Here is an 11,745-nt window from a genome sequence, read left to right on the forward strand (position 1 = left end):
ACCCCAACTTCATTGACACCATGATTTCATTTAAAGGGACCTCTTTCAATGGTACCTTTGTTTATGGAGCTCCGGACTGGACTAAGAGACAGGAAGTATGGGACAGCCTAGCTGACATCTCAGCATCAAGAAATGCAGCATGGTTTTTGACCGGAGACTTCAATGAAATCACAGATAACTCCGAAAAAGCAGGAGGAAGGGAACGACCAGAGAGCTCTTTCTATGCCTTCAGATCCTTCATATCGTCATGTGATCTCTTTGACCTTAAGCACACTGGAGATTTTCTCTCATGGAGAGGGCAAAGACACTCACATCTTGTCCACTGCCGACTGGATAGATCATTGGTGAACAGTTCCTGGTCTGACTTATTTCCGAATGGAAGAGCTCACTCTCTCCAATATGAAGGTTCAGACCACAGGCCAATCCTCTCCATTTTTGATTCAAAGAAGAAGAAAACCTCGGGGATCTTCCGATATGATCGTCGCCTACGCAATAATGAAGCCGTCAAAAATCTAATAGAAACCACTTGGAAAGCTGCTTCAGACCTGCCAGTAATAAATAGGATCAGCAAATGCAGGAAGGCCATTGTCGCATGGAGCAAAGAGTTCTACGTAAACAGCAGGAAGAAGATTAATGAATTGAAGGAGGCACTTGACACAGCAATGGCTGATAGAACATCAGATTCGGAAACGATATCACTAATCAATCAGGACCTCCTAAAAGCTTATAGAGAGGAGGAAGAATTTTGGAAACAACACAGTAGGCAATTGTGGCTCACTTTGGGAGACAAAAACACAAGCTATTTCCACGCATCCACCAAGGGGAGAAGGGCTAGAAACCGTATCACGGTTATTGAGTCTGCTGATGGAGCTCCAGCTTATGATGATGACCAGATTGCTGAGGTAATCTCGCAGTACTTCCAGCAAATCTTCAACTCCACAAACCCTCCGGCCTCTGAGATAGTGCACAAAGCCATAACGCCTTGCATCTCTCCGTCAACAAATTAAAGACTAACGTCTTTACCCACATTACTCGAGATCAAGGAGGCAATGTTTGCAATACATCCTGATAAAGTCCCAGGCCCTGATGGCTTCTCCGCCAGCTTCTTCCAATCCAACTGGAAAGTAGTTGGACCTGCAATATCAAGAGAGATTCAATGTTTCTTCACAACGGGTGTGCTTCCCCACTCTATAAATTCGACACATATCAGACTAATCCCTAAGATTCTCAGCCCCAAACTAGTCTCAGACTACAGACCCATAGCCCTATGTAATGTCTATTATAATATCTAAGATCCTAGCACTAAGACTGAAACCGGTTCTACAAGAAGTGATTTCAGAGACCCAATCAGCCTTCGTTCCGGGACGTGCTATTTCAGACAATGTACTTATCACTCACGAGGTATTACACTACCTAAAGGGATCGCGAGCAACTAAATACTGTTCTATGGCGGTGAAGACAAATATTAGTAAAGCCTATGATAGACTTGAATGGTCTTTCATTAGAGCTATGCTTGAGAGAATGGGTTTTTGCGATACCTGGATCATGTGGATGATGCAGTGTGTATCGACGGTCTCTTACTCCTTCCTACTCAACAACGAGGCTACGGGTAGAGTGGTTCCCCAACGCGGCATTAGACAGGGAGATCCTTTGTCGCCTTACATCTTCATCCTCTGCGGGGAGGTGCTCTCGGGACTCTGTAAAAGGGCACAAGCGGATGGTTCACTGCCGGGAATCAGAGTAGCAAGAAACAGCCCAAAAATGAATCACCTGCTGTTTGCTGACGATACTATGCTGTTCACCACAACGGACACGCGAAGCTGCTCCTCCCTAGTGGAAATTCTCCATGACTACGAACGGGCTTCAGGTCAGATGATCAATGCTCAAAAATCCTCAATCTCGTTCTCATCAAAGACACCACCTGAAATCAGAAACCGAGTTAAGTCCCAACTGGGAATTGAAAAAGAAGGTGGAGTTGGGAAATATTTGGGCCTCCCTGAGAATTTCGGGAGAAAGAAGAAAGACTTGTTCTCTTCCATAGTAGACATAATGAAGCAGATAGCCATTAGCTAGTCTACACACTTCCTTTCCACAGCTGGAAAGGCCACTATGATCCAATCCGTCCTCTCTGCGGTTCCTTCCTTTGCCATGACTTGCTTCGAACTCCCTATCAGTCTCTGCAAACGCATACAATCAGTCTTGACCCGATTCTGGTGGGACTCAAAAGACGGGGAAAGAAAGATCTGTTGGATAGCTTGGGATGAGCTCACATTACCAAAGAGTATGAGAGGTCTGGGTTTCCGTGATATCCGCGCCTTTAATCATGCTCTTCTTGCCAAGATTGGATGGAAACTCCTAACAAAGCCGGACTGCTTACTCGCCAGAGTTCTCCTGGGCAAATACTGTCACAATACCTCCTTCTTAAAGGCCAATGCGAGACAAGCCATTTCACATGGCTGGAGAGGAATATTGGCGGGGAGAGACCTCCTCCTACAACATCTTGGTAAAGCTATCGGGGATGGTGAATCAACGAACCTCTGGTCAGACTCGTGGATTAAACCTGACACAAAACTCAAACCAATTGGACCAGTCTTCTTCCAGGATAAAGATCTGATGATTGCAGATATACTCACCAGAGAGAGTAAAGAGTGGAACAAAGCTCGCATCGCTAATCTATTCCCTGAGCTGGCCTCACATATTTTATCACTCCGGCCGAGCATCCTAGGTGCAAAAGACACGTTTACATGGCCGCTGCATAAGACAGGTAACTACACTGTGAAATCAGGATATTACTCAACTCAAACTGCAAAGCACCAATCAGCAAACTTACTCTCAACATCTGGAACACCATGAAACTGGAAGAAGTTCATCTGGTCACAAGACCTCCTTCCGAAGCTCAAGTACTTCCTCTGGAAGGCTGCCACAAATTCTTTACCGACAGGAGAGAATCTACGGAAAAGAGGCCTCCTTGCTGACACAGCCTGCTCCAGATGCGGAGAGCCAGAAACTTTAGACCACATCCTATTTCACTGCGAGTTTGCAAAGGAGGTATGGAAGGCGGGACCTTGGAAAGATGTTGTCTCTACGGGTAACAGCTCCACCTTCAAAACACTGATCCAAGATGCCCGTAAATGGACAAACCTCCCTCCTCATGGAATCACAGGTAATGCCTTTCCCTGGTTCGTTTGGTCGATTTGGACTGCTAGAAACCTCTGGGTCTTCGAGAAACGAAAGACCACACCACTAGAAACATCAGTCAAGGCGATCACCTCACAGAAAGAATGGGAACAGGCACAATCCAATAGACCCGAGACGATGACGAATCGTGATCTGACCCCTTCACTGCAGCTATCTCTCACCAACGAATCCACCATCTTCTGTAATACCGATGCAGCTTGGAGATCCGATCAGCAAGCTGCAGGACTCGGCTGGATCTTCACAGATCGTCAGACACAGGTGCTTCACCAAGGCTCTATCGGGCAGAGAAATGTCCCCTCCGCCTATATGGCTGAGGCGTTGGCCATCAGAGAAGCCCTAATCCAAGCCTCATCTTACAACTACACAGACATCTGTCTCCGTACAGACTCACAAGAGCTCGCCAGAGCTATCACCATGAGAAGACGATCGACGGAACTCTTCGGAATTCTCTCGGACATCGACTCTTTGGTCTTCTCCCCTTCCTCCCCCTTCCGATCATGCGCTGTCGCTTTCACTCCAAGAGCTAGAAATGGGCCGGCGGACTCCTTAGCTAAAGCCTGTCTTGTTTCTTTTTTGGGTCTGAGGCCATAATTACTCCTATTATGCTTTTAAAACTCTGTTATATTTTATTTAATTAATCTAAGTATCCAGTTGATCAAAAAAAAAAGGTTGTTAGAACTATGTAACTTGCTGACAGCTCTTGTGGCCAAAGCTTTTATCATCTTTTGTAATGATCATAACGTGCTTACGTATATTCAAAATAAGATCAACTTTTTCTAAACTTGTTTATTGTCTTTACATATTTTCCGCATTTATTTGGTCACTTGCCGTTGGCTCTCGCGGAGAATCCAGAACCTCTGGCAAAGTTAGAGTCTTTTGACTTTTCTTATTTTACGGAAATCGACAGTGCGAATTTCGGTTCCCATAAATATATACAATTCTTTGAATTCACCAATAAGTATTACAACAATATATATATGTATATTCAAGGATAAATAATCAAATAAGTCATCAAAAATAATAATGTCATTTAAAGAATACTACTTAATTAGAATGAGTAATCCATCCATCAGATGTAGCCACAAAAATTTTCCAAGGCAACAAAAAATAATCTGGTGGAATAGCTGTTTTTTTTGAACCACATCTGTTGGAATAATAAAAAGAAGCATCTTCTTTTCAAAAAACCACCTCCGAAGACAACACTTATTTTTCCTATCTTGTTTCCCACTCCACAGTATTAATACCTGGATTTCGTAAAACTAATCTGTAAGTATTATATCGCATTATTAAATTTCAATGCTAGCTACCTCTAAATATAATATACTTTTTTTTTTCATTTAATCCATTACTCTTTAATTTTGAAGAGGTTCCTTCTTATCGTCCCACATATCCAATCGCTTTCTAGCTTTTTCCACCTGAATAATTACAGAATAATAATATTGATAATTTTGATACACCCAATTCAAAAGTAACACACAAAAATTGGTTAAGAATCAATAAGATGTGACTTGATATCATGTAACACTAACCTCTTTGTCCCAATCAGTTCGATACGTGACGTAAAGCAAGATGAGAGTTTGCATGAGGGTACCTCCAATCATCCCGGTCCATATTCCCTATCATCATTTTCACATTTTATTTATAAACAGAAATAATAAAGCATACATTATACAGAATTGTAACAAACCTTGGCCTGAAAGTTGAAAGTGAAGCCGAGAATACAGCCAACAGGAATACCAACTATATAGTAACAACCAACATTCACATATGCCACGAATGCTTGCCATCCACATCCCACAGCCACTCCTGCAAACAAATACCAAACCGAAAATTATTTAGACCGGTTCGGTTAACGTACAGTACTGGTTTTCTCCGGTTTTAACTACAACTTAGTTGCATGAATGTACCGGACAAGACTGGCTGGATTCCGTTGAGGATGATGGTGACGGCGAGGAAAGGGCAGAGGTCAGAGACAGCTTTAGCCACCTCAGGGTCCGACGTAAAAACGTAGCTGATGTAATCACGTGCCGCCATGACCGCCAGGGCTTCCGCGACGGAGATTATGAAGGAAACTACAGTAGCCGTCCATGTAGAGAACAATGCCGATTTCGGATTTGCTGCTCCAAGCTCATTACTTGTCCGTACACTATCATATATAGTTTTTTAAAAAAATTAATAATTTAGTTTCTGCCATGTTGCTTAATGATTAGAACTGTGAAAATAAAAAAAATATTCTAAACTTTGACCCGCAGTTATTATTTTAAAATAACTATAGATGTTTATACAATTTGTAATGTCAAATATTATTTATAGTTGTTTTAATGGTTTTAGTTATTTGTATGTGTGACATTTTTATATTGTATTGTATCATGATAAATAAACTATTATTATTTGATATCGCCGTATAAATCATTTCTAAATTATACTTTGTATGAGTTAATTTAACCAATTATTATGCATATTAATATACTTATTTTATTGAAACCAAATATTTTTGAACAATATATTTATGCAAATGAATATCTTATAATTTTATGCAGAACTAATATAAATACTAACCTTGCAGCTGCATTGAAGCCTACGGATACCATGAAGGATAATGCTGAAATTGACATACTGCAAAAAGAAAAAAAATGTTAAAAAAAAAGTTTACTTAATTACAAATTATGTTTAAACTAAAGTTTCAGCAATATTTATAAATGTTTGTGTTAAATATCTACACTTCTCACATCGTTTCTAACAAAATAAAATCTCTATCAGATCATTTAGGCAGGGAAGTTTCCATGATGTACACAAAACTAAAAAGATATTCACGTATCTTTCTCCTTTGTTTTCAAATTATTTTTGGGGATTAATATGGTCAAGACTTAATGAACCAAAAACGATCCGAACAACGAAAACAAATATGATAAAACCGCGATATATAATAAATTAATAATGGACATACCAGATGGAGAGGGAATCTAGAGAGAGAGCAGGATCTTTCAGCAAACCAGCAAGAAGAACCAGAATCTGCGAATACCACATTTCTAGACAGATCATAACAGCCGAACCAGCAGAGAGTTTGAAAAAACTCCATAGACCTTGGAACGATCTCCAGCTAAGACCAGTCCACGTGTGTCTAAACCTCTGACTTTTCGTAATATACAAAGTCTGGGCTCCAACTATAACCCACCAACATATAGTCAAGACATAAGCGATGCCCATAAGCCCCAAACCCATTACGTAAACAGTGATATACGTTAGCGAGATCTGGAGGAGAAGAGCGGCAGCTGAGATGTACGCACTAGGAGTCACTATGCTCTGTGCCTGGAGGAATTTTTGGGCCGTGAAGTTAACAGCGTAAGCGAAGATCTGAGGGATCAGGCCCGCGATGTACAAGGAACCCATATACGATACCGTTTTCGGCTCACCTAATAAGACTAGAATCGGATACGAGAAGGTGTATAGTAGTGTCATGGGTAAACCAACCAAAGCGAGGACTATCGTTGCTCTTTGGAGATAGATCCCTAGCATATCGTAACGGTGAGCTCCGTGTGCTTGTCCACATAGAGTCTCGACTGCACTTCCCATACCTAACTGTGTAAAAGAAGTAAAACAAGGTAAATTAATAAAAAAATGTCAAAAGGTTAATTAAATCGGTCATTCGTTACAATTTTTATATCTAGTACTATTAAATCATGGCAAATAATAACTCAGTTATACACTAAAATACAAAAAGAAAAGTAAACGTGTTTGACTGCTACTCCTAACTACAAATGTTGTACGACACAGATGATCAAGCAAAACCGTACTTTAATTCGTGAAAGGTTATAGTCAACAACTAAAACGTCATTGCACGTTTATAGAAAAGTGAAAGACGCATTTACAAAAAAAAAAGAAGAAAGACGCATTCTCTTTTTAGCAAAGAGAATAGATTAATCTCTATATTACTCCAAAATCATTTTTTGACAAAAAATATGCGAAGTTTCGATCCCTAAGAATTGTTTTTCTCTTTTTTTTTGTGTATTGCTAAAAGAACGAATGTTGAGTTATTAAGTCAGTTTTTTTGTTAATATCAATGTCAATAACTTAAATAGTATTCTCTCTTTATCAAATTGAATGGAGGAATACTAATTGTAGTGATTTTAACAAAATTTTAGTTTATAACAACAACTAATCTGAAAATGAAGGAACACTAATTGGTGATTTTTAATACTTATGATTTATGAACCTTTCCCATAAGTGTACTTGACATCAAATAAGTTTATTATTTCGTTTAAGATATGCTTACAAGGTTTTATCAAACAAACAACCATTCAGCATAATGACAAAACCGTAACCATCAACCACAAAAAAATGACGTGCACAGTTTTCCTTACTGAGAATGATATTCAATATTTCAATGCATTAATAATAAATTAATAATAAGATCTCAAGTAAATTTAGATAGTATGATTTATATATTCATTGCGGGGGAAGAAAATAGTCCGTATGTTTCTTAAAGTTATATATTCTAGATTTTTCACACATCTTAATAAATCATATTAAATTTGCATAATTTTTTATGTTTATTTGTTTTCATAATTTTAAGCCAATAAAAATTTAACTAGTGTAATTAAGTTTTTTAAAGTTTACAATTAGTTAATAAAACATGCATTGAAAATATAAAAATTGATTTTTTTGATATATTTTTTTCTAGAATATGTATTTTTAAAGAATGAAGTGTAAAAAAAAACCTTTTAAAATAAGTACTCATATATATGATATTCTCTCTATTTTACAATACATGATCTTTTGACTCATTGCACAAAAATTAAAAAATTATTTTTCTCCACAAAATAATTTTACAAATATTATTTAAAAATTGTTTGACCAATAAAAAAAAGTTAATTGGGCCAAAATAGTAAAACAACGTACAAATTAAGGATCTACCTTGAATAGTTAAAAGTTAGGTTGAACAATAATCTAAATAGTATGGAAAATACAGATAAGCCCTTTTGCAAGGTTAAAGAAAAATATGATTATAGTAATTTTAGGGATATTAGTCTTTATAATTGGTTGGACAGTTCAAAACAGTAGATTATGATATTTGCCTAAATAAATGCATAACCGGTCCTGGACCAAGCCTAATGAAACATTTGTCTTAAGCCTTCAAACTTTTTGAAAAATTTTATATGTAAATAGGTCTCCAAATTTGTAAAAAAAAAAGTTCTAAACCTCTAAATTTTTGAAATCTTTACTAAATAGTCTAGAGCCCCCAAATTCTCTACATGATAAGTGGAGTGTAGAGAGTGCAATTTCACTTAAACAAATGACTGCAAAATTTAACTAGTTACACAATTTTCAATAAAATTAAAAATAATATTTCATATTTTCTGAAATATAAGATGTTTATAATAATTTTTGTGTTCCAATATATAAAATGTTCTTATCTTTCTATGTAACTTTAAATTTATCAAAAACTGTATAACCAATCAAATTTAATAGTTCTATTTTGTAGTTGGTTGATTAGTTTTTAGTTTATAATTTCAATAATATTTTTAGGTAAAAAGTAATTTTTGTAATAAGTGTGTACTACCTAAAACATCTTATATTTAGAAACAGAAGGAAAAGGAGTATAAATATATCAAACCTTCATTTATTTTAAGACAACAAACAGAGTGAATAATATTTAAAGTATTGTCACTGTAGTCCTTAACCAAGTGGCACAAAATCATTGAATGGTAAGAAAACTAATAAATAAATCAGTTCAATAGATCTGTTGGAAAATGAATTCAGATCATTAGATGGTAAAAGAATATATGTGATGATGATATAGATTTTTCACATATATTAATAAGATCCTATTCCCTTTCAAGTTTTAATTAGTTTAAAACTGTATTTGTTTTTATAAAGAAGATTTTTTTTGTTTATCCATACAATTTTATCATTCATATATTTAATTATTAGTTTATATTTAAGTTATAGAATAAGTTGCATTTGTTTAAATGTCAAAATAGTCTTTTAAGATTTAAAAAAACTAAAACATCAATTTTTCTAATATATGAGGAAGGAAAGCTTAGTTAGGTGTACATGCTGACCTTAAAAACCAAATGGAGGCATCGTTAAACTTAACTAGCTAAGATTACTTCTACAAAATTAATATTAACACGGTAAACGATGTTTAAGAGTAGTTAATACTCTATTAGTTACCTCCTAAAGATGCGAGAAAATGCCACCTTTAACATTAACTACGAGTAAAGAAAAATCAACTATAATAATACCAATATGTCTCCACCGCTCTACACAAAAAGTAAACTTACCATGAGGCCATAGACGAGACTGAAGCAGCTGTTTCCGATGGAAGCCGCGGCGAGTTCTTGACCGCCGAGATGTCCGGCGAAGATACGTGCAGAGATACTCATTCCACTGTTGACTATGTAGACAAGTATCGCCGGAAGTGCTAACCGGAAAAGTAATTTCATTTCTATACACGCGCCTAAATACAAGCGTTTCCGGTACGGAATGCTACTCTCCGTTAAAACGCTCTCGAGTCCGACGTCCGATGGAGGCTTTTGTTCCACCAACGGTCGTTGGAGATCGGCTCTCTCCGTCGCCTCACTTGACGTATCCATTATGTTTCTAACAACAAAATCAAATAATGAATTAGAGTTTGGTTGTATAAAGACTGAGAGGTGATTTGAGGATCTGTTCTGAAATGAAGATAAGAAAAACACCTTTCTGTGGGTATATATAGCCAGGAGTGGTGACACCTAATGTTTATAAGTGTGTACTGGGGTATAACTTTTTAATAACTAGGTGTGTATTGGAAAATGGGTGTATGTGTTCTTTTAAAAATGGACTGTACGACTTTTAGCGAGCACGACATGAAACTCTGGGGTGGGATCTGCTAAAAAATAACTAAAAAATATAGTAGTGTAGAATTAATTATATAAAATAATAGAATGTAGAAAATCTTTACAAAATCGTCAATGTCAGATTGGGAAATAAAAACTCATACGGGAAGTAAAATATTGAATTTTGACCCAAAAAAAAGGAAAGTAAAATGTTGAATATAAATAACGTGTATACCTTAATTGATTGTATTCATAATCACTAATCAGAATGGCGAAATGCTATGATGATGCAGAGAAAATAACATTTCTGTTCATCGAGTCTTCGTCTCCATCGTTCACCTTGCCTCTCCGGTGCCCCCAAGGCGCTGCGAGAGGGCCCATGAAACTCCCGCCAAATCCAACTTCCTCTCCGTCGTGGTTCTGTTGGTGATGGGTCTCTGTTTTCGGCGCCGTCGTTCGCGAGTCTGTGGCTCGTCTGCGGTTGTACGAATTGGAGATGCTTCGTATCTAGGCTCCTCTAGCGACTGTGCCGACAGTATGAAGCTTCTCTTCGCCGATGAACGCACCTCCTCTCCCGACGTCAAAGCACCTCGACGGCAAGGTTCACAAACGTCGCTTCTTGCTTTTTCGATTCAAAGGTAAATCGGATATGCTCCGCCTGAGATAGAGGTCCCGGGACCTCAGACTTCGTTTACTGAGATTTCTTTTTACGGGTCGAGATTAGGCGTTCTTGCTATTGAGTCGATGCTCTAGTAGCTCCTCTTTCCCCCTTTGATATTGATTAGCGTTGCTTGTGAGAGTGGGTATGATTTGTAGGCTTAAACGAATATGGCAGTGGCGTCTCTTGGTCTCTTAGATATTGGGGTTGCACCTTGCAGCTCGAGGAGGGAGTAAGACCCAGGAGGTGGTGATGCTGCCCCTTACCCTTAACCGACTTAGAGGACGAGTTTGGTTGGGTTTGTTGAGCGCTATTAAGCACCTGTGGTTACGTGTTGTCCTGTCTATGCTGGAATTTAGGATCAGTTCTTGCCCAGCCCGGACTGAGAGGGCGGTCCTTGAGCGGGCTTGTCTATGTGTCTCAGAGGAAAGTATTGGTTCAGGCAATCGTATGAAACAACTTCATGCTAGCGTCGTGTCCCTCAATCTCCGGTTATCCAGTCTCTCCATATGCCTATTTCGTTTGTGCTCTTTCTCCCGACTCTTCAATTGTTGTATTGATCCTTGTTGTCCTGTTCGCTCTAAGGCAGAACGGCTTCAGGTTCGATTGTCTTTTGATTACATGTTTTTTAAACTTTTTTGCCATGTAATCAATCATAGTGGTCTTACAGTTTGTGTCAACATTTTGTAAACCTCAAACGTTCATTTTCATAATGATATTTACCTTTTAGCAAAAAAAAAAAAACGGAGTGAGACTTCAAGAGAAGCACGATATGAAACCCCGAGGTGGGATCCAAGGAAAACAAAAACAAAAAAGAAGAAGGAATTGTGTAGATTAATTAATAGAATGTAGAAAATCGTTACTAAATTGCAAAGAAAGATTGAGCAATAAAAAGTCAAAAGAGAAGTAGAATAATTGCATAGAAAAATCGTGTATACCTTAATCGGCTATTTTTGTTAGGGGTGGGCATTTCAGTTTAATTAGGAGTTCAGTTTGGATTATTTGAGTCTAAAAAATCTTGAACCAAAATCAACCCAAATTAGTATGGTTTGGTTTATATTCGGTTTGTAT

General features: G+C 37.7%; 1 protein-coding gene across 4 annotated transcripts; it reads right to left on the reverse strand.

Moving 5' to 3' along the window:
* Nucleotides 1-4,205: 4,205 nt before the first annotated feature.
* On the reverse strand, nucleotides 4,206-11,472 carry LOC103834230 (protein DETOXIFICATION 39). Of its 4 annotated transcripts, XM_009110292.3 has the most exons (9): nucleotides 9,897-11,472; nucleotides 9,483-9,801; nucleotides 6,146-6,777; nucleotides 5,758-5,814; nucleotides 5,106-5,344; nucleotides 4,886-5,004; nucleotides 4,728-4,814; nucleotides 4,548-4,613; nucleotides 4,206-4,442 (listed from the first exon to the last, which is right to left on the reverse strand). In XM_009110292.3, the coding sequence occupies exons 2-8, from the start codon at nucleotides 9,792-9,794 to the stop codon at nucleotides 4,551-4,553; spliced, it is 1,509 nt and encodes a 502-aa protein (XP_009108540.1). In that variant the 5' UTR covers nucleotides 9,795-9,801; nucleotides 9,897-11,472; the 3' UTR covers nucleotides 4,206-4,442; nucleotides 4,548-4,550. The 4 variants fall into 4 exon arrangements, with proteins under 4 accessions (XP_009108540.1, XP_009108539.1, XP_009108541.1 ...); XM_009110291.3 differs by lacking the exon at nucleotides 9,897-11,472 and having other exon boundaries at nucleotides 9,483-9,890; XM_009110293.3 differs by lacking the exon at nucleotides 9,897-11,472 and having other exon boundaries at nucleotides 4,523-4,613; nucleotides 9,483-9,794.
* Nucleotides 11,473-11,745: the final 273 nt, after the last annotated feature.

This window comes from Brassica rapa, chromosome A08 (genome assembly GCF_000309985.2).
Source record: "Brassica rapa cultivar Chiifu-401-42 chromosome A08, CAAS_Brap_v3.01, whole genome shotgun sequence".
Classification (NCBI taxonomy): domain Eukaryota; kingdom Viridiplantae; phylum Streptophyta; class Magnoliopsida; order Brassicales; family Brassicaceae; genus Brassica; species Brassica rapa.

Bases quoted from the DNA above. Each gene is read 5' to 3' on its own strand.
- LOC103834230 (XM_009110292.3), bottom strand. From the start codon at position 9,794: ATGGATACGTCAAGTGAGGCGACGGAGAGAGCCGATCTCCAACGACCG. The intron at 6,778-9,482 runs GTAAGTTTACTT...TCTTTTACACAG, and splicing joins GTCTCGTCTATGGCCTCATG to TTAGGTATGGGAAGTGCAGT. The intron at 5,345-5,757 runs GTTAGTATTTAT...TATATATGATAG, and splicing joins GGCTTCAATGCAGCTGCAAG to TGTACGGACAAGTAATGAGC.